The sequence below is a fragment of the Ovis canadensis genome, chromosome 13 (assembly GCF_042477335.2).
Source record: "Ovis canadensis isolate MfBH-ARS-UI-01 breed Bighorn chromosome 13, ARS-UI_OviCan_v2, whole genome shotgun sequence".
Lineage (NCBI taxonomy): Eukaryota > Metazoa > Chordata > Mammalia > Artiodactyla > Bovidae > Ovis > Ovis canadensis.
In genome coordinates this window covers 69,592,436-69,613,029 of record NC_091257.1, presented here as the reverse complement: position 1 = coordinate 69,613,029, position 20,594 = coordinate 69,592,436, and the positions used below count along the sequence as shown (strand labels likewise).

At 44.7% G+C, this 20,594-nt stretch overlaps 2 protein-coding genes across 6 annotated transcripts in view; one reads left to right on the top strand and one right to left on the bottom strand.

The window, feature by feature from the left end:
* The window catches only part of COL9A3 (collagen type IX alpha 3 chain), an 18,978-nt gene extending 15,361 nt beyond the window's left edge, over window positions 1-3,617 (top strand). Inside the window, exons 31-32 of the mRNA XM_069546749.1 lie at window positions 1,930-2,007; window positions 2,808-3,617. Of these exons, the coding sequence (XP_069402850.1) occupies window positions 1,930-2,007; window positions 2,808-2,998 (269 nt within the window). The 3' untranslated portion in view covers window positions 2,999-3,617. The remainder of the gene's footprint in view (window positions 1-1,929; window positions 2,008-2,807) is intronic.
* On the bottom strand, window positions 3,615-20,594 carry TCFL5 (transcription factor like 5). Of its 5 annotated transcripts, none has more exons than XR_011247966.1 (7): window positions 19,891-20,594; window positions 18,780-18,966; window positions 18,337-18,499; window positions 15,608-15,854; window positions 13,581-13,722; window positions 4,037-4,397; window positions 3,615-3,903 (listed from the first exon to the last, which is right to left on the bottom strand). XR_011247966.1 is itself a non-coding variant. In XM_069546750.1 (6 exons), exons 1-6 carry the CDS (start codon window positions 20,547-20,549, stop codon window positions 4,275-4,277), a joined length of 1,521 nt encoding a protein of 506 aa, XP_069402851.1. In that variant the 5' UTR covers window positions 20,550-20,594; the 3' UTR covers window positions 3,615-4,274. The 5 variants fall into 5 exon arrangements, 3 of the variants coding, with proteins under 3 accessions (XP_069402851.1, XP_069402852.1, XP_069402853.1); XR_011247967.1 differs by having other exon boundaries at window positions 15,608-15,851; window positions 19,891-20,585; XM_069546750.1 differs by having other exon boundaries at window positions 3,615-4,397.

Here is a 20,594-nt window from a genome sequence, read left to right as displayed (position 1 = left end):
GGGACAGGGCAGGGAAGAGGCCCACAGGGGAAACTGACACGAAGCCCCAGGGACCCCACCCTTCCCCTCCCCTCTCCTCCCATCTCCTCCCCATGGGCTCCTCTAAAAAAGCCCCAGAGGTTAAGCCATTGCTAGAAATGCCTGGGGTACAGCCCTTCATGCTTTGGGGCCCAGCTCCTTATTAAACCCAAGGGTATGACAACATTTTCCAAAATGTGATGTTCTCCTCAAGTTTCATTAGAACAACATTTGGGGGAGGACGGGCTGAGAAGAATGTGAGGAATGAACCAACAGGAGCCTCATTTATATGTAAGAACAGTTCCTGTAATGAAAACTGGTATGTGCGAACATTTTCTGTGGCAAAAGGCAAAAGTTAATGAAATTGAGAAATGCATCTTAAGAACTAGGAGAGGTAATTTAGAAAGAGGCGGAAACCTTGACCCCCTGCCGTGGTGCCGTCGAGGGAAGCTCAGTGCCCACACAGTACCACGGCTGTGGGAATTGCTTGGCCATTAACCTCTTCTAAAAAAGGCCTTGAATACTTGGTTCATTATACCTCCTCTGCCACCAGTCTGACTGTCTCAGGTCAGCTAGCCTCCCAGCCCAAATTCAGGATTTAGACCTCTCATTGCTGCTAGGTCGTTCCAAACTTATTAACCAAATAATCTTCTAATTCTGAAAAACAGCTTAAGAAAAACAAAACTTACTTCTGTGAGTTCCTTTCTTCATCTGTGAGGTTAAGTTTAAACACTTCAGGAGATGAAATCGCTTCTGTAATTAGCGGTATCCTTTCGTTACCGTAAAGACATCGAGAATATTTTCAGCACTGGAGGGAAAATGCTTTCAGATGCCCTTCTCTTCCCCGGCAGGCTGAAGTCCACTGTCAGACAGCTTCCTGTTGTCTTGGAGATGTCACCGTCTGCAGTGGGGGATGGTTCCCCCCAAAGACAGACCAACAAGGTTTTATCCAAATAGGGATCTGAGTGCCTTTGAGACTGTTGAAAATAAAATTCAAAAACAGCATTCATCACTTTTATGGATTTTCAGAAAAACAGTGTGACAGGACTCAGTGGAGGCAGCCATTCGGTTGCAGGGTCACTGTGCTCCCTGGGGTGCCTGCCTCTGGCTGGGGACGCCTGAGGGTTATTGTTTAAGTTAAAAGAGAACATATTCTGTAGGTCCTCAGGCAGATGCCACTGTCACTGCTGGGCGTCCATCTCCCCAGGACAAAATGAGTCAGGGAGCTGTAGGGGCCGGGGAAGCCCAGGACCCATGGGAGGCCCTGACTGCCCGGCCCTGGGGATCCTAGTCCTTTGCAGAAGGTGTGCTACCTTCTGTGATGGGAAAAATGACAAACACCAGTTGAAAAGAAACTGGTGTCACTGCTTTTAGCATCAGGCAGGACAGATGCCCCTAGCCCAGCTGTCTGCCTCAAGCAGCATCACTGTGTGGACAAGAGGCTTGGTTTCCCCAGAACATCCCCAGGTCTTACAGCCAGCATCACACAAGGCACAGGCAGCCAGCGGGTGCTCGCAGCGGGCCTTAGCGCACCTTCCAGACACCAGGGCCACAGAGACCAAAAGCAGCCAGGAGCGAGGGAGCAGAGAACACAGTCCAGGGGGGGTTTGAAAACACCTTGAATAACTGTCAAAACTCATGTTGAACATAGGAATACAGGGTAAATGCTCAGACTGAACAAGCTAAAAGTCTGAGAGTGATGCTCTGATACTGGGGAATCACACAAGTGGGTGACATTGAGCCCGACATTTTGCTGCGTGTCCTTTTCTAAATGTGTTTTGATTCAGTAAAAAGCTTAGAAAGCAGGCACCCTGCTTGTAAGAAGGCAGATCACCACTCACCACAGCCAGTCTGTCTTTGAACTTGAATCAGAGCTTCTAAGCATATGATTATGTCACTTGCTCTTAACAGGAAACCAGGGCGACAGAGGAGACAAAGGCTCAGCTGGCGAGGGCCTGGATGGGCCTGACGGAGACCAAGGGCTGCAAGGTATGAGACCACTGTCACTAACGTCACACGGGCACATCTGGGGGATGAGCACACTTCATCGCCTTCTAATGGAACAACTTCTTTCTCTTGGCAAAGCATTCTTAGAGGCGGGGTCAGAAGCTGTTTCAGTAACCACTTTTATATGGAAAAGCTGAATCAATGAATTGATCACCCTGTGTTGAAGTAGATTCAGTTAGATTCTATTGAAGTAAAGCCGTCAGGTATTTCAGTTCAGTTCCAATGGAATTTTCTCTCTTAATTGACCCACGTGTACCCTGGGTGTTGGCATTTTTCATGTCAAATATAAATGCTCTGCCAAGAGGGAGGAGGGCAGCCCCAGCCGTGTTCCCTTCTGCGCCTTCTGGTGGGGGAGGGTACATGCTGGGGCCACCTCAACACACACCCATCAGCACCCCCGGCTCCTGCTTTCTCCTCTGCTGACCTCCTCTGCTTCCACCTGCTGTCCACCTGCTCAGGTGCCCCCACACAGTCCACCCCCATGACTACCACCCTCATCGACAGCACCCCATCCCTCACCCAAGACCCATTCCTCACACAGCACCGACTGACTCACTCCACGCTGCCCTGCTTAGGACAGAACCCCGACTCCCGCACCCTGGGCCCATCCTCCCCACACGAGGCCTCTGCCCTCGCTGTTCTCCAGCCTGAGTGCACCTCCCTTGGGCCCCTCCCAGAGTTAAGAAATGAGCTAGAGAAACACAAGTGTTGGGCTGGCTTAACGGACACTCCACTGCTGTCCCCTTTCTATGTCTCCACTCACCTTCCTGGTGGCTCTCAAGGACCACAAGGCGTGCCCGGCATCAGCAAAGACGGCAGAGATGGGGCTCACGGTGAGCCTGGGCTCCCCGGCGATCCTGGCCTTCCTGGTGCCGTCGGCGCTCAGGGGCCTCCTGGCATCTGCGACACCTCCGCCTGCCAAGGAGCCGTGATGGCAGCTGTCGGGGAGAAGTCAGGTCCCCGAAGCTCCTAAAACACAACTTCAGGAAGAGTAAGAAAGCGGTGCCAACTGAGCAGCGGGCTCTGGAAGGATTGCGGGGACCAGTGGCATTCTGGTATCAATGGGGAACGCTGCCTAGCAAGCCATCCAGCAAGGCCGCCCCTCCTCATCCTCAGCAGTGACGACTGGACACTTGGTCCCTGAGACCATGCTTCATCAAGCTGCTGTCAGAAGTGTTCCGTCTCTACATGAATTTACAACGGTCCCTTCAGCTGTAACGTCATACCTCAGACACAGACCAACATTTCAAAGGGATTGAGGGTGTACACACAGGAGGTTCCGTACAATTCCGAGAAAGAACAGTCAGCAACTTGTTTACATGGCATTTGTGTAAAGACTAAGATAACACTTCAATAAAATGACACATGAAATCTTCAGATTAATGACTGGCCACAGTATTACAAAAAAAAAATAAAGAATTTAATGTACCGTATCCCTTCCATACAAAGGTCTCGTCTGATTTACCTGCTTCTTTTGTGCACAAACTTTTAACTATCTCTGTTGACAGTATTTATTGAAAGTGACTGTATTGCACTAAAGCCTATTGGGATTATCTGTTGTAACAAATAAAGCCACTCATTTGAAAAACTCAGTTCCAAACATTACAGTTTATTACACAGAAAGTAATGACTCTATGAAAATGAGGGCACTGAAGCAATACTACTGTGACAATATTTCATTTATGGACAAAAGTACCTTTAAAGGAGGTCTCTGGAAAATTTCCAGCAAAAAGGCTTGAAAGAGGACTGCATTTTGCAATACAGTTCGGTGCAGCTGGAAATCATTACAAGGGGAAGTGATAAACAAAAGAAATAAAATTCCCAAACTACTTACAGTTAAGAACAATTTAACTCGTTCTAGTTGTTAACGGGGCATATCTAAAATGTAAATAAAATAAGTAAAAAGCAATGTACCTTTTAAGACTAAAGAAATTACAAAGGATGTTAATTTTTAAGTTATCATGTTAAGAAAACATGATGGAATCAGACAGATAATTGAATAATTACTTACTAATTGTCAAGATGTCTTCATCCCCAAAAGGTCTAAGAGGACATTAATGGGTAAGTATTTTGTTCTAGATAAATATTTCTACAAAATGGGCTTTCAAAGTCCACATTAGAGTCCCATGAGCTGAGACACGTCCCTCTCAAGTTAAGACTATCAGAGCGGAAGTCCAGGGTCCAAGGTAATGTTTGCGTGTCACAAAGGAGCTGCTGTCTACTGCCCAGGAACCAGTGTTCACATCCAGTCACTTGATCTCCATAGCTGGGCTGCTCTGTAGACTCTCCTGAGCAGGACACGTCACCAGGGAGTCTGGTCTGGTCAACTTTAGCCTTCTGCCAGTTTTACCGCAAAATACACTCTCAAATTCCTAAAATCAAGACATGACCATCAATGTACTGTATGCACAGACATGAAAACTGCTATTTTCAAAAACACAAAAGTTTGACATTAAGAGCTAAACTACATCAAAACATATAGTTACGGTGTCACAAATACATGTCACATCTTGTAAGGGGATAAAGATGGGGATTCAAATACTTTCCTTGGTTACCTTACATGTATTTTTATTTCATTTTCCAATAGATTCTCAAAATGCCAGTCCATATTATAAACCCTTCTGATATTCAAAAAAGCACCCGTATTTTTTATTTTCATTGTGGTAACATAGACATAAACTCTACCATTTTAACCATTTGTAAGTGTGCAATTCAGTAGCATTAAGTATGTTCACACTCTTGTGCAAACCATCACCACTCTGCATTTCCAGAAATTTCCACCACCCCACACAGACTCTGTGTACCATTACGCACCCCTCCTGCCAGGGGCATTTACAGTCTCCACCCCTCTGCTGCTAAGTGCTCAGTACTGGGTATGGCGATGGCCAGACTGAGGTGACTCCCCAATATCCTACTGGCTGTGGGTCAATTTAATGCCACTCTACCTCTAAATGCTTTAGAAAAGGCCTCAGTTTTAATGGCTGTATCAGTCTCAAGCTCACAAAAGGAGAAGGCGAGTACAAGCAGACAACCTGAGGCTCATAGGCCTCCAGGAAACAAAAGCTACAGGTCTGTGAGATGCAGAAGGCGGGAAGTCCCACAGGCCACAGCTTGGGCCTGCTCGCCAACATGAAGCTTTGCATGTCGTGAGAACTTAACACTCTATGACAACTTCAGCAGAGAATTTTTCATGTAATATACAATACTGAATAATCTTAATTGGTTTAGTATTTCTCCCTGAGATGCCTCAGGAGTCTTCTGGAAAACTCAGAGTCAGCTAGGGAAGGAAACTTATTACAACCTGTTCTCAAAAGCAGCTCAATATTCCAGGAAAAGTTTGCTCCCTTAACAGAGAGGGAAAACCACATCGAGGCTTGCACCTCCTTACTTTTAATAGCAAACTTCATTTACTTAATTCATTTCAGTCTAATCTGAGCCCATCTTGACCACATGTAAAACACTTTCCTTAAGGTTCCTTTTCCACAAACCTTCCATCACTTTCTGTATCCATATTAATGTGTCCTTTATTTTTGCCCATTCAGAAACAATAAGCCCTGGGACAAAACTATTCTCCCTTTACCCCCTGAACAAAGATATTTCCATTCTTTATATCTTCCTCTCACTGAGGGTGAATACCCTACTTTCTTTACACGCTGAAATGCTTCCCTTATTACTTTTAGTAGCTTAATTACATACGTATTACAATTTTAACCCTTAAAGACTTTAATCTCTAGTGAAAACCAAGAAGCAAGTAACTGAACTGTTCTTTACATCGGCATGTGTTTTGATTGGCAAACTTAAGAACACATTCTTGTAACCTCTCAAAGCATATATTTTCCTATGATATAATTTTTCAATTTAATGTGGTACAGGACATGTGTCTAATAAGCCCAAATAGCTTAAGATTTTTTTTTCCCTCTCAGAAGACAAAAGGTGAACTTAGACTTGTCCAGCAATCAATGTTCCAGTATTTCATCTTAATGAAATAGACCTTTAATGAAATAGTCATCTTAATGACTTAGACCTTAAATGAATTTCTGTCACACAGCTTAGTTTAGCAAAACTAGTTTCAAGTTACCAAAAATCTGGAAAAACTATAATTATTCCTAAGGAGTTCATCTGAAAGCTTTTATCCCATTTATCTCTATTTTATTATTTATGATAATATTATACAGACATTACCCATCCAAAGATCACATAGCTTGTATTTCAATACAAAACTTATCAGTTTATAACTATTATCCCATTTTCTATCTCTATTATAAGACCGCCCTAAGCTGTATAATAGTAGCAAAACTTAGGTATCCATTAGCAAGCCATCTTTTCCCTAAATCTAGAGTATTATGGCCAGACCATATTAAAAGGAAAATCATTTTTTGTACATTTTATTGGTTTGCGACTGAAAGCAGTCCAATTCTGGAGAATGTACCACAAAAGGCTGCATTTGAGAAATGAGCTTGAGTTCCCATGGCTGGTACACACGCAAGACAAATGCAAACACACATACACATAGAACAAGATTCCCGCAGGACAAAAACAAAAGGTGAAGTCGGAGTATTCCCTAAAGGTCCCAAAGGCTTCCTGTTTTAACAACAAACAAAATGCAAATGAAAAGATAGGAAATCGTGACCACCAGCGTCATGGTAACTCACCCAGCAAACATAAAACTTCATAACAGTTGAGATAAGCTGAATTTACTTGATTTTAAAAAGGCTCTTTCTCTCTTCCCCCTTTGATTTGTAGTTCTACTAATTAACCCACAACTAAAGTCACAGGCAATGCGAGTTGTGTCTACATTTCAAGAACATGCTAAGAGGTATAACTTCAGGGTTTCTCCTAGGAATATTTTGATCTCTGAGGGTCATGATATTGAGAAAATATCTAAGCCAGTTTTCTCTGATAGGCAAAAAAGAACCAGTTTCAGAATTTCAACAGTTTCATCTTAACCAATTTTTCCTTGAGTTTGAATGAAGAATGTTGTGGCCATGTGGTGTTTAAAAAAAAAAAATCACTTTTCTTTTTATAGAAGCATAGTTGAACATTTACCAGTTTTGTAAAATACACCCTAGACTACAAGATAGAACAGAGCACTGATCACTCACACTTAATTATTCATGGCTAGTGTTGTCAAATACCAAGCAAATCAACAAGTCAAAGCAAACCTGTCTCTCAAGGCTCAAGTTCCCTAGTCTCAAAAGAGGGAGTTCCTAACTAGTGGCCATCAGAGACAAAGCCACATGACCAAGCCTTACTTAGTCCAAAAGGGAAAATCCTAATGAATGCTCCTCTACAGCTGAAGTCAAAGTGATAGGGAAGAATACTCTGGTGTAACCACACATCAGTTCCATTACTTACCAAAGACGTCTCAACCCGCCAATGTGAGCACCTTGTTTTCCTTTACCAGAAGTGCCATGGGCCAAGGACACCCAGTCGGTGGCAAGGGCCTGCCCCTGAGAAAAGGTGCTCAGGCATCTGCTGGACAGGATCCACCTGGGTCACTGAAACTGTCACTGAACCAAATCTGGGCCCACTTGCCCACGCACAGTAAAGCCAATTTACTGACACCAGGGTGTGGTGAAGGAGTACGGTGTTTGTTGCAGGTACCAGACAAGCAGTTCAGATCTTCTGAGCATTAACACTGATCACTGGACAAGCCTAAGTTCACCTTCTTTCATCTTCTTTGAGAAAAAAACTAAAGATGCTCGGGCTTATTAGACACACGTCCTGTACCACATTAAATTGAAAAGTTGTAGGAAAACGTATGCTTTTAGAGGTTACATAATGTTTGTATGTTTGCCAGTCAAAACAGGCTGATATAAGTGAAGTGCAAGCTGCTCAGTCATGTCTGACTCTTTGTGATCCCCATGAACTATACTGTCCATGGAATTCTCCAGGCCAGAATACTGGAGTGGGTAGCCTTTCCCTTTTCCAGGGGATTTTCCCAACCCAGGGATCAAACCCAGGTCTCCTGCATGCAGGCGGATTCTTTACCAGCTGAGCCACGAGGGAAGCCCAGGAATCCTGAAGCGGGGAGCCTATCCCTTCTCCAGCAGATCTCCCCAACCCAGGAATTGAACTGAGGTCTCCTGTGTTGCAGGCAGATTCTTTACCAACTGAGCTATCAGGGAAGCCCATGCTGATGTAAAGAAACAGTTCAATTACTTGCTTCTTGGTTTTCACTAGAGATTAAAGTTTTTAAGGGTTAAAATTGTAATACATATGTAATTAAGCTTCTAAAAGTAGTAAGGGAAGGATTTCAATGCATAAAGCAAGTAGGATATACACTGTCGGTGAGAGAAGATATAAAAAAATGGAAATATCTTTGTTCAGGGGGTAAAGGGAGAATAGTTTTGTCCCAGGGCTTCTGGTCTCTGGATGGGAAAAAAATAAAGGACAAACTAACATGGATACAGAAAGTGATGGAAGGTTTGTGGGAAACGAATCTTAAGGAAAGAGTTTTGCATGTGGTCAAGATGTGCTCAGATTAGACTGAAATGAATTAAGTAAATGAAGTTTGCTATTAAAAGTAAGCTGGTGCAAGACTCAATGTGGTTTTCCCTCTCTGTTAAGGGAACAAACTTTTCCTGGAATATTGAGCTGCTTTTGATAACAGGTTGTTAAGTTTCCTTCTCTAGCTGACTCTGAGTTTTCCAGAAGACTCCTGAGGCATCTCAGGGAGGAAATATTAAACTAATTGGCATTATTTAGAATGTTAAATTACATGAAAAACATTATACGGAAAAAAATTCTCTGATGTTGTCACAGAGTGTAACTAATCATGACATGTAGTACTGCGCATGGGTGAGCAGACCCAAGTTTGGTTTAACAATTTTTGGTGACCCAGATGGGATTTCCATTGCATCTGGGTGCCAAAATCTGTTACTGAACAGAATTTGGGTCCCCTCCCCTGCACACAGTAAAGCCAATCTACTGACACCGGGCTGTGGTGAACAAAAGTGCAACATTTATTGCAGGCGCCAAAACAAGTTCGGGTCATTTGAGCATAAGCCACCCAGGCTCCTTGTTTGGCACCTGCAATAAATGTTGCCCGTTTCTTTTACCACAGCCCGGTGTCAGCAGACTGGCTTCACTGCGTGTGGGCGAGTGGACTCAAATTTCACTCAGTGACTTTCAACCTCATCAATTAAAACACAGTAAGGAAAATAGGAAAGGAAGCCATTGCATATTAAAAGATATTTAACAGCTATGAACCAAATACAATGTTTGGATACTGACTCAAATAAGTCAACTGTAAAACAACAGTTGTGAGCCAGAAAAATCTGGACAGGGATTGAGATTAAGGAAGATGATGATGATGCAGTTGTGCTTTTAACCAGCACTTTCCTTTTTTAGAGACACATCTGCAAATGAAGTGCTGTGACATCTGGAAACACTTTAAAATAATTTGGTGAGGGTGGGAGGATGGGGATGAATCGGTGAAATGAAGTTAGGCCTGAGGCTGAGCTATGGGACACAGAAGTTCGTTATTCCAGTCTCTCCATTTTTGTGCGTGTATGCATTTCCATTTTTTGTTTTTGTTTTTTAAAGAACAGTATTCTTACACAATTAAGTCTAGGTTTATATATTTTTATTGTGGTAAAATATATATAACATAAAACTTGCCATTTTTACCATTCATAAGTGTAAAATCCACTGGCATAAGTACACTCACAAAGTTGTGTAATCATCATCATTATTTCCAGAACTTTCTCATCTTTCCAAACTGAAACTCTGTCCCCATTAAATACTAACTCCCCATCCACCTACCCCAGCCTCTAGTACCATTCTACTTTTTGACTGTATGAATCGGATGACTTCATATAAGTGGACTCATACAGTATTTGTATTTTTGTCTGTCTTTTCTCATTCAGCATCCTATTTCTGAGGTCCATTCATGTTGTGAGGCATGTGTCAGAACTTCATTCTTTTTGTGGCTGAATAGTATTCTATTGGCTATAGAAACATTCCGCTTATCCATTCTCCTGTTGATTGGATTATCTCCACCACTCGATTGTTTCCATCTTCTGGTGACTGTGAATAATGTGGCTATGAACACTGGTATACAAGTACCTGTTCAAGTCCCTGATTTTCTACTCTCATGGGTATTTACAATACCCAGAAGTGGTATTGCTGGATTATATGGTAATTCTAAGTTTGACTTTTTGAAGAACCACCAGCTGTACCATTTTACATTCTCACCAGCAATCCCAAAGTTTTCTATTTCTCTACATCCTCACAAACACTTGTTATTTTGCTTTGTAATAGCCACACCTATGGGTGGCAAAGACCCAGATGCTGGGAAAGATTGAGGGCAGGAGGAGAAGGGGACGACAGAGGACAAGACGGTTGGATGGCATCACCGACTCAATGGACATGAGTTTGAGCAAGCTCTGGGAGATACTGAAGGACAGGGAAGCCTGGTGTGCTGCAGTCAATGGGGCTGCAAAGAGTTGGACACGACTGAGAGACCGAACACCACCACCACCACTTAATGGGTGTGAACTAGTATCTCATATCCATTAACGTGTTTTTGATCTGCATTTCCCTGATCATTAGTGATGTTGAGCATCTTTTCATGTATTTATTGGCCATTTGCTCATCTTCCTTGGAGAAATGTCTATTCAAGTCCTCTGCCCATTTTTGAATCTTGTCGACTTTTTGCTGCTGGACTATAAGTAGATTTACACTTAATTCATGACCACGAAGGGAAGTGTAAGCACTGTGTCTGCTGCCACTGTTCTACCTTCTGAGTCATCTGGAGCTGCTGGAATACTCCACCTGACCAAGCGGCGACCAAGGTGGCCAGCCTGACCAAGGCCACCTGCCATTTGCAACAACCACCTACGCTCAGAGGCTATAGCTGTACATAAATATACTCTAACTTTTCCCCCAATATTTAAAATATTTTCAGTGGATCTTAATATAAAATGAACCACGGTTTGATCATTTTCTGTATTCTGACACCCCAAGCTGAAATATAAAATATTTGTCTATATTTGAGAAGGTAGAGTTTACCTTTGAGAATAACTAAACAGAAGTCATCATTTCTCAGATGTAAGAAAGTTCTTCAAGAGATTTTCTAAACAACCTTCACACAATGAGCTGACTACCTCTGGGTAGCCATCTTTATTCTCAATAGTTCTGCCGGAAATAGAGTTCGGGTATAGCTCAATCCAGACTCTCACACAGCCCCTGGGTCTTGACTCATGGGGACTTGGAGGGACAGTGAGAGAGGAGACAAGTGGACCTCTCCTGCCCTCGAGTGCACCAAAGGTAAACCAGCACTCTGGCTGGCTCAGCTAGCATCTATTTTAACAAAACCTGATTGAAACAACTGAGTTCTAAGGGATTTTTACAACTCATCAGACAACTTGAAATGATACCTAATCAAACTTGATATTCACATTACATTTGTAAGTAGGAGAATGCCAATGATAAAATCTGTATTTTTAGTAGGAAAAAGAAAGATTGTTACAGTTACACGTCAAGAAATTATATCAGGAAGTTAGGAAGAGGAAGAAAACTGGTGTCATCCATAGACAGAGAGGAGAGAATTAAAGGCAAAAGGTTAATGAAATCAAGAGGGGTGACAAACCTCAGGGCCCAGGTGGGAGGGGGTGCCTCAACACTCAGCTGCGTGAGAGACCCAAGGAGACAGGACAGGTGAATCACAGTGGGAAATGCCACGAGGGCTCTCGGAACAACAGGTATGACAGACAAGAGAGGACCTTAAATAGTTTAAGAAAGACCTGAACCATATTTCGTAACCTTGACCTAATAAACATACAGAATTCACCAAACAGAGAATGCATGTACTTTCCAAATAAACACAGAATTTTTAAAAATTTGACTACATAAGCGGTCACAATGGAAGTCTCTGCAAGCTGTTAAAAACTGCCATCTTTACAGATCAGAATGTGAGAAATAGGATAGATAAAACAGACAAAATACTATTCTTAAAAAGCAGAGTCTTGGACTTCCCTGGTGATCCAGAAAGGGCTGTGGGATGAGATGTATACTGAAATAATCTTGGCAAATTACTTAAGACTTTTATGTATTTTACCTTAAAGAACAAAAATGTTCATGTAAGTGTGAGGGGGGATGTCACTAAGGAAACAGTAACGACACAAAGGTTTAGGATTTTCCAGTCTAATTCTCCCCAAAATTGCTACTGATATTACTTCAGCCTGTTTTTTGATGGGTCCTGTAATCCGACACAGAAATAATTTACAAACTCAATGTAATTAAATTTCAGAAATGTTCAGGAAACCTAATACACACAAACATTAATATGTTTTAAACTATTTAATCTTTGAATATAGAGACAGTTAAGTTCTTTGGGTTGTTGTAAACACTATCATCATATCTGAATCAATCATATGAATAATAATTCACCATTTACAAGGTACACAGAGCCAACCATTAAATTCATTTTTTAAACATAAAAGCTTTATTTTATTACAATAAACCAAGTATATTGCTAAAAATAATGTTAAAAAAATAACCAGAATAACCACATTATAAATAACCATAAATAATCCAATTAGCACAAATCTAAAAGGCAATTAGAAATATACAATGAAAATAAGGAACTTGATGAAATTACAAAACTCACAAGATGGAAATGCACATGGGCACAGGAGAGGAAATGGAGAAGACAAACTCTCAGCACTCAGCCTGAAAGGCTGGCTGGGGGCGGGGGATGCTCAGGCCCCCAGGATCTAGAAATGGTTCCCTGTTTATTACACCAATGTCAGCTCAGTTCTCTTATTAGACTTATGCTCGGTCAATAGCAGCACGACAGCTGGGACCAGGAGCAAAACCAGGGTGCTCTCCACTAACCACTTGCCCCTACCTCAAGTTCTGAGGCAGGTACCTGGACCCAAGGTCCCCCGAGGCAGAGCACAGGAGGCACCGCCAGGCACATTCTCTCATTTGAAACCCCACTAACATCCAGCATTAGGTCCCACCAGGAGCCACGCTGGCTTGCAAGGTATCAATGGCTCCTCAGCCCCAACAGACAGGGTCAAGGTTGAGGCACTCGCTGTACTAAGAAACTGAGATGCTTGCCGCAGGCCCCCGCATAGTCCTCCATCACCCAGGCCGAAGGGTCTCTCTGCTCTGCCTTCTCAACACGTTTGATAACCAGACTGTTTGATTATTTTTGACACTGAATTGCCTCTTTTTGTTTCTATTTGTGCTTTATCTCTTTCACAACAATTTCTGAGGGCAAAAACTCACACCCTACAGGCCTGTCTCTGAAACCCCATTGAGCCCCCAAACAATTCACTGTACAGAGCGGGTGTCTCCTTGCTAGCTGACAACTGACAATGCAGGCTTACACTCTGTGGTTAGTGGACAAACCCAGGCTATGCTTTGTACTTTGATAATAGATAATTCCATCATTAACAAGCAGGGCGTTACTCACACTGGGCTCAGTATCTGATGTTAAAGTACAGGAAACAAAGGACAGTTTGGGACATCTTCGAGGAAAAGGATAAATAGCAATACTGATCCATTTACAGGATTGAAAGTCTCCTGGCCTAGATACTAACCTTTTTAAGAGAATCTCCATGCCTTTCCTGAATATATTTCAGGAATGCTGTGGTCCATTGCAGAGTCGTGGCCTTATCGGTCTCAGCATTGCAGAACGGGACTAAAAGGTTCAACTCGTCACAGCAAATGCGGATTCTGCGCCTATGGTCAAAATCCAAATTAATAACATCGAAAAGCTGATGCAGAACAAGGGAATAAAATGAATACCTAACTTCCTCAAGGAATTAGCTCCCAGCTCAGCCACTGAGAACTACGAGCAGCTCCTCCCCCACTAGGATCCCCTCTGCAGCACCAGGCCCGCTTGGGGGCCAGCTCAGCCTTGTCATGCTCCCTGGAGAGTCTCTCCTCTTTACTTCTCCTGGGGTACATGCAAGGGCCAGCTCCAAGCCTCTAGAGCAAGGATGGACCCAAAGCCCCAAAACCAGAAGCAAAACTGTATGTGCTTCTTCTGGGCAGAATGTTCTTTCACTCAACACGCCTTCACCTGCCCGCTAGGTGCCAAGGAGCTCACACAAGCTAGGTTTCACAGCACTCATTCTTCAAGGGGTCCCAGTTCATTTAGGACACAGACTACCAGCCTGTTAATGTCCCCAAACCTGGTCTTTTTAGAGATGATTTACATTACTGGAGCCTCACTCTTAGACTGTTTTTAACATTCACGAATTACATTCAGTGCTACACGAGCTGATGTGGAACACCTTATACAATATGGCCCTTGTTGCTCATCTTCCCATGTGTACACTTAGAATGTAAGAGAAACTTTGTAAGGTAGTAACAGTGGGAATTCACTAGATGCTCTGTAACCGCAGGCACCAGGCCCAACATCTCAGCTTGTTTGATGCTGGCGTCCCATTTCAAACACCTATTTCACACACGAGGAACTTAGGAGGAGATGAGAAGAACAAGAAGAAGGTTGTTTAACTAGGAAATGGCAGAGGAAGAATTCAAACCTTCACTGTCAACAGGTAGTAGTAAGTAAAAGGCTTTTTGTCAGATGGTAGGTACTCAGTATATGTTTATTAAATACATGTCAGAGTGGGAACAATGCCCATTATAATTCACAGTGAGTTCAGTTATGTGTGGATGCATATTTAGGGAAGGTGTCTAGCTGCCTAGCTTTAATATTTCCCTTTAAAATAAGTAAATTGCCTTAGTCCAACACTGTAGGTTCAGAGATGAATATATGTCTTGCTCAGTGCTCTAGTTCTTGAGCCTAAAACAGAAACTGGTATAGAACTCAACAAATGACTAAGGTAATTATATGTGAGGGAATCATCTTGTAAAAACCCAGCTGCAATGGAAAATGTAACCACCTTTGGATCTATGCAAAACAGCACAAATAAAATCAACAGATAAAAACAACTCACATAAGCTGTAACCTCCTCCTTCTCCAACATTCTTAGAAGAACCCAACAAAACTGAGTGACTCAGTGACCAGTGACCCTGGCCGGCACCTTGAAACTCAGATTTGGGGGATCCGACCACCACCAGTCACCACCCCGTGACTAAGCCGTGGGTGCAAACAACACGGCTTATGTCAAATACCAGCTTTCCTTCCGGCAGTCTGGGATCTGGCTGCGGCCGATAAGGAAGGCCCCCACAGTCAGCTCCCTATAGTAGGATCCCAGGGCCCCGAGTCTCTCAACCACTCTCCTGGCTGGGGACACACTCCCATGGCTTGGGGCTGACAGGCATCCTGAGTGGCTCCACTGGGGGTGGGGGGTTCCTGGGAGCTGGTGCCTGGTCCCCTGGCTGTCTCCCCACACACCTCTGCTGGCTCTGCTGGGTTCTTTGTCCAAAATAGACCAGAGCCACGAGTGTTCCCAATGAATCATCAAGGCTGGGGGTCGTCGTGAGTACTCCCACCTCACAAAACACAGTGGCTGCTGATTCCTGCTGGCTCTCTCTCCCTTTGAATACAGAGATGGCTACACCCCCGTTCTCTACAACAGGCTGCCTGCCACCAGCACTGCCCGCCACCTGCCTGGCATCTGGGGCGCCCATGCTACCGGCGCTCGGGCCTTACCTCCGGTCTCTTTCCATGCGGTTGTGTCTCTCCCTGCGTTGGGACCGGCCCCCCTGCGGCCCGCTCTGGGTCTGCTCACCAAGGGCGGCCTGGGATGGCTCTGCTGACTGCCAAGCCCCCTGCGCCACCGTGGGGCCTTCGCCCACGTTCTGAATCTCTCCAAGGGCTCTTCGTTCTACATTTGTGTCCAACTGACGTATCCTACTCCGATTCCTCTTATTTATGGCTTGTTTACATAGCGCTTCTTCTTTGCAAAAGAAGGAAAAAGTGGTATTTTAATTTTTCAGTTCTTCTTAACTTACCCTCGTAAATGCTGAATATATTTTTCAGTATTTTCAATCCAAGATGTAAACATGAATGGGTAAGGAGCACACAGAACCGAACAGGAAGCCTCAGAAATTCCACAGGGGCAGCTGGCACAGAGCTCCAGGTTTCAAACTATAAAACTGAACATAAACCAAATTAAAATACACTGAGTATTATGTGATCAACAGAGCTTGTTAAAGGTCTCTCCTTTAAATCAAGAGGCATTTTAACTGTCATCTCTGAATAGAGAAACCAAGAAGCTGTTTGATTTTCCTGATATTCAGGATGGAATCTGGGGTTTCTTTTTAACCCAGAAATCTTTTCTCCAGAAGATTTTCTTGATATGCAATTATTCTAAAATGACAACTGATACTATAGCTGCAATGCTCAGAAGAGGACAAAACCTAAGTGGTTTAGGGTTAAACATGCCCTTACCTTACAAATGAGACTCCTTCCCCCTACAAAACCAGTAATCACATCACAGCTGTGACCTGTGCTACAGAAACCTGTCAATTTCCCATCAAACAGGGGTCTAACTAATACAAGTGGTGATGAGCATTCCCAAGGTGCCATACAAAGCCAAATCTTCTACAGTGACAGAATTGCTGAACACAAATTTCAGAATGGGGATAACTTTTAAAAAGACACAGAGGGGAATTCACAAGTATTGGTGATGCTTTATTTCTTAAGCTGAATAGTCAGTACAGGAACTATTTTAATATTAACCTTTGTACCTTACAAATGTTAACGTATACTTTCACATACAACATCACAATGACCAGGAAAAATTAATCACTGCTGTGGGAGAAAGCAGGAGCACTCCATCACTATCCTGTCTCCATCAGCTCTCAGAAAGCACATTGTGTGAGTTGTGTTATTGTTGGATAACTTGAAAAAGAATGCTTCCCAGGAAAAATGGATTGAGAGTTAACGTCAGAGGTAAGCAAAGTTTGTCTTCAGCAGTTTCTTTATATCTAAAATTTTCTGAATCACCTTATGGCCTCTTGCTCCCAACTCAATCCTTTGCCCATCTGCAGACTGTCCCCACCAGGGCTTCCCAGGTGATGCTACTGGTAAAGTATCCGCCTGCAATGCAGGAGACGTGGGTTCGATCCCTGGGTCAGGAAGATACCCTAGAGAAGGAAATGGCAACCTGCTCCAGTATTCTTGTCTGGGAAATCCCATGGACAGAGGAGCCTGATGGACTACAGTCCATGGAGTCGCAAAGAGTTGGACACGACTGAGCAACTAAACCACCACCACTCAGTTCAGTTGCTCAGTTGCTCAGTCGCTCCAGCTCTTCGCGACCCCATGAATTGCAGCACGCCAGGCCTCCCTGTCCTTCACCAACTCCCGGAGTTCACTCAAACTCATGTCCATCGAGTCGGTGATGCCATCCAGCCATCTCATCCTCTGTTCTCCCCTTCTCCTCCTGCCCCCAATCCCTCCCAGCATCAGAGTCTTTTCCAATGAGTCAACTCTTCACGTGAGGTAGCCAAAGTATTAGAGTTTCAGCTTTAGCATCATTCCTTCCAAAGAACACCCAGGACTGATCTCATTTAGAATGGACTGGTTGGATCTCCTTGCAGTCCAAGGGACTCTCACGAGTCTTCTCCAACACCACAGTTCAATAGCATCAGTTCTTCAGCACTCAGCTTTCTTCACAGTCCAACTCTCACATCCATACATGACTACTGGAAAAACCATAGCCTTGACTAGACAGACCTTGTTGGCAAAGTAATATCTCTGCTTTTTAATATGCTATCTAGGTTGGTCATAAGTTTCCTTCCAAAGAGTAAGCATCTTTTAATTTCATGGCTGCAATCACCATCTTTGGTGATTTTGGAGCCCCCCAAAAATAAAGTCTGACACTGTTTCCACTGTTTCCCCATCTATTTCCCATGAAGTGATGGGACCGGATGCCATGATCTTAATTTTCTGAATGTTGAGCTATAAGCCAACTTTTTCACTCTCCTCTTTCACTTTCATCAAGAAGCTTTTTAGTTCCTCTTCCCCTAAAATCTCTGAGCAGATTTCAGACTCATGCCTCATTCATGAAGTATGAAATTAAAAAAAAAAAAAAAACTTTACATCTGTCAGCAACTTGAAGGTAACGAAAAATGTACATAAGTCTATCATTTTTCTGTTTAAAGAGGTTACTGTTAAGAAAAACCAGCCTCTAAACTGAATATTTCCAGGCCAAGTATAAACTCGATGTTCAAAATTGGTATGAATGTTCAAAGTGAGGTGACTAAAGCAGAGGGAGGAAAGGGTTCCTAAAATGCAAGCAGACTTCCAAGATTATTTCATTTATAAACCACCTCCCCCTTCTCCCACCCATGGCCAAACAAACCCACCCAACATCAAGGGCAAAACTCAGGCAGGAAGAGAAAGCATCTGCCAGCTTCTGCCTTATCACTTACCTCCTACTTTAATCCAAACCTGCTCAGGCAAAGCTTTGTTTCTACTACCCAAAGTCTGCTTAGTGGATTCAATTTCTTGCTGATAACAGAAAGAAAATGCTCTTGGCAATCCAATATCCTGATGCTTGGCAGTTTCGAGTATAGAACATGAGTTACTAGAAGTCTGGAGAAAATGAAGCAATAAGAACTTTATCAACATGTGACAATCTCCTCTCTACACACAAATAAAATGCACTTTAACAGAAATAACACCAAAACTATTCACATGAACTTGAAGAACTTTTAAGCATTTTTAAGTATCCCTGAACCACATAAATACTCTCAATTTTAAAATGTTATTGAGCTTAATGAAAGGGAAAAAAAAAATCCTTGGGACCTAACTAAAATACAACTTATCCTTTTAATACAAAAGAGCAAAAAGCTTTACAAATTATTTTCCCTACCTGTGTTTGTGAAATATTAGAATTTCCACTAGTAGAGCAAGCATTTGTAGTAAACAGAGGGTATGTAAATTGCAAAGCAGTAGTTGCAGCAGTAGTTTTATTTTTCACTAATGTTGTACATTTGTTTTGTTGTTGATGAAGAGGAACATTCATTAGTTCGGATGGATGGCGAATAAGAGTAACCAAACTGCCAAGACAAAAGAAACCCAGAAACCCGTGAAGTGTGTGTGGCAGGTAAGTTTCCTGAAACACCACAATCACTTACTATCACACTCCCGTGGTTAACATTAGATTTTCTAGATAACAGATTCTAATCTGTCACCATGAAAGGCCCCTCATCATGGAAATCTCTATAAAACAATTATCCACTAGTGTTGCAGGGGACAAGTTCAAACTATCTTCTTCACAATGCAAGGTGAAGCTGTGTGTCATCTTTCAGTTACAACTCCCTTCCCATCCCACTTCTGACACCAATCTCTGGTGGGTTTTTGTTTGTTTTTGCCATCCTCCAAAATCTGACGACTATGGGCAAAATGGGGGGAAAACTACAGGGTGGGGACAGTCAGAAAACTGAGGAGACACCCCAGCAGACAGGCTACTCCCCTCCAGTAGTGGCTGGGAGAGTGCCTGTGAGCTGGCAGTCTGGCTGAAGGATGAAGCTGCTTTTCACTCCAAGCCTCACAACATGACCTCTCTCCTTCCACCGGCACAGCGTGAGGTCAGCCTAAGCCTGAGTCAATGCAAGGGGAAGCCGAGGCCTCTCCTGACATTTAGGTAGGCGATCTGGGGAAAAAGCCTTGATCCTCAGGAGCATCTGTGCACTTAACTCATCTCTCTTCCACGTGCAGACGCAGAGTGTACACCATAAAGGAAATGCTATGGGGTGTGTACGCAAGACCTGCTCACTCTGCCTGCACAGAGCACACAATGTCTCAGGTCGGGCCCAGGCCCTCTGTGGCCTGCTCCCTGTTATGATGCAAGCTGCACGGAGGCCGCTGGCCTCTGCATGTGACCCTGGTCTACACCCAGACCGAGGCTGGTGCTTCTCTGCACCGGGCCCTGGTCTACACCCGCACCCGGCAGGGCCCGCTCCCTCGGGGGATGCACCCACTTGTTGAGCGCCACGCCGGGCTCCGCGGCCTCCGCGCCGCGCGGGGCGGGCGGGGTTTCGGCAGGGATGCTGTTGAAGCGGTCCTCCAGGCGGACGCGCACCGCCGACTTGGCCCGCGCCTCCGGCGCGCCCTCCGCGTTCTCCTTGCCGGCGCCGTCGGGCGCCTTGGGCCGGGGTGCGCCCGGGCCCGGGCCGTCGGCGCCCGGCGTCTTCTCGGCGGCGGGAGCCGCGCCCGCCTCGCTCAGCAGCATCATGCGCAGCTCCTGGAAGTCGATGTGGCCCAGGCACTGGTTGGCGCCTGCGAAGCCGCCGTCGGTCAGCGTGGGCGGGCACAGCACCGGGTACACAGGCGGCGCGCCCCCCGCCGCCGCGGCTGCCGCGCCCCCCGCCGCTGCGAAGCCTCCCGCCGCCGCGCCGGGCGCTGCCGCCGCCAGAAAGGCCGAGTTGAGGCGCGTCTCGAGCTCGCCGTCGGCCGCCGCCGCCTCCATGTGCGAGTAGAGGATGTGCTGCAGTTGCGTGTACTCGATCTCCGTCATCTCCACCAGGCTCAGGTCGGTGGTCGTGAAGCTCAGCCCCGCCTCGCCCAGAGCCGCGTCCGCGCCCTCGGGGCCCGCCGGCCCGCCCGCCTGCGGCGGCTCCCGCGGCCCGGGGCCCGACATGCCGGCGCCAACGGCGGGGGGCGCGCGGGCGGGCCGGCGGGGCCA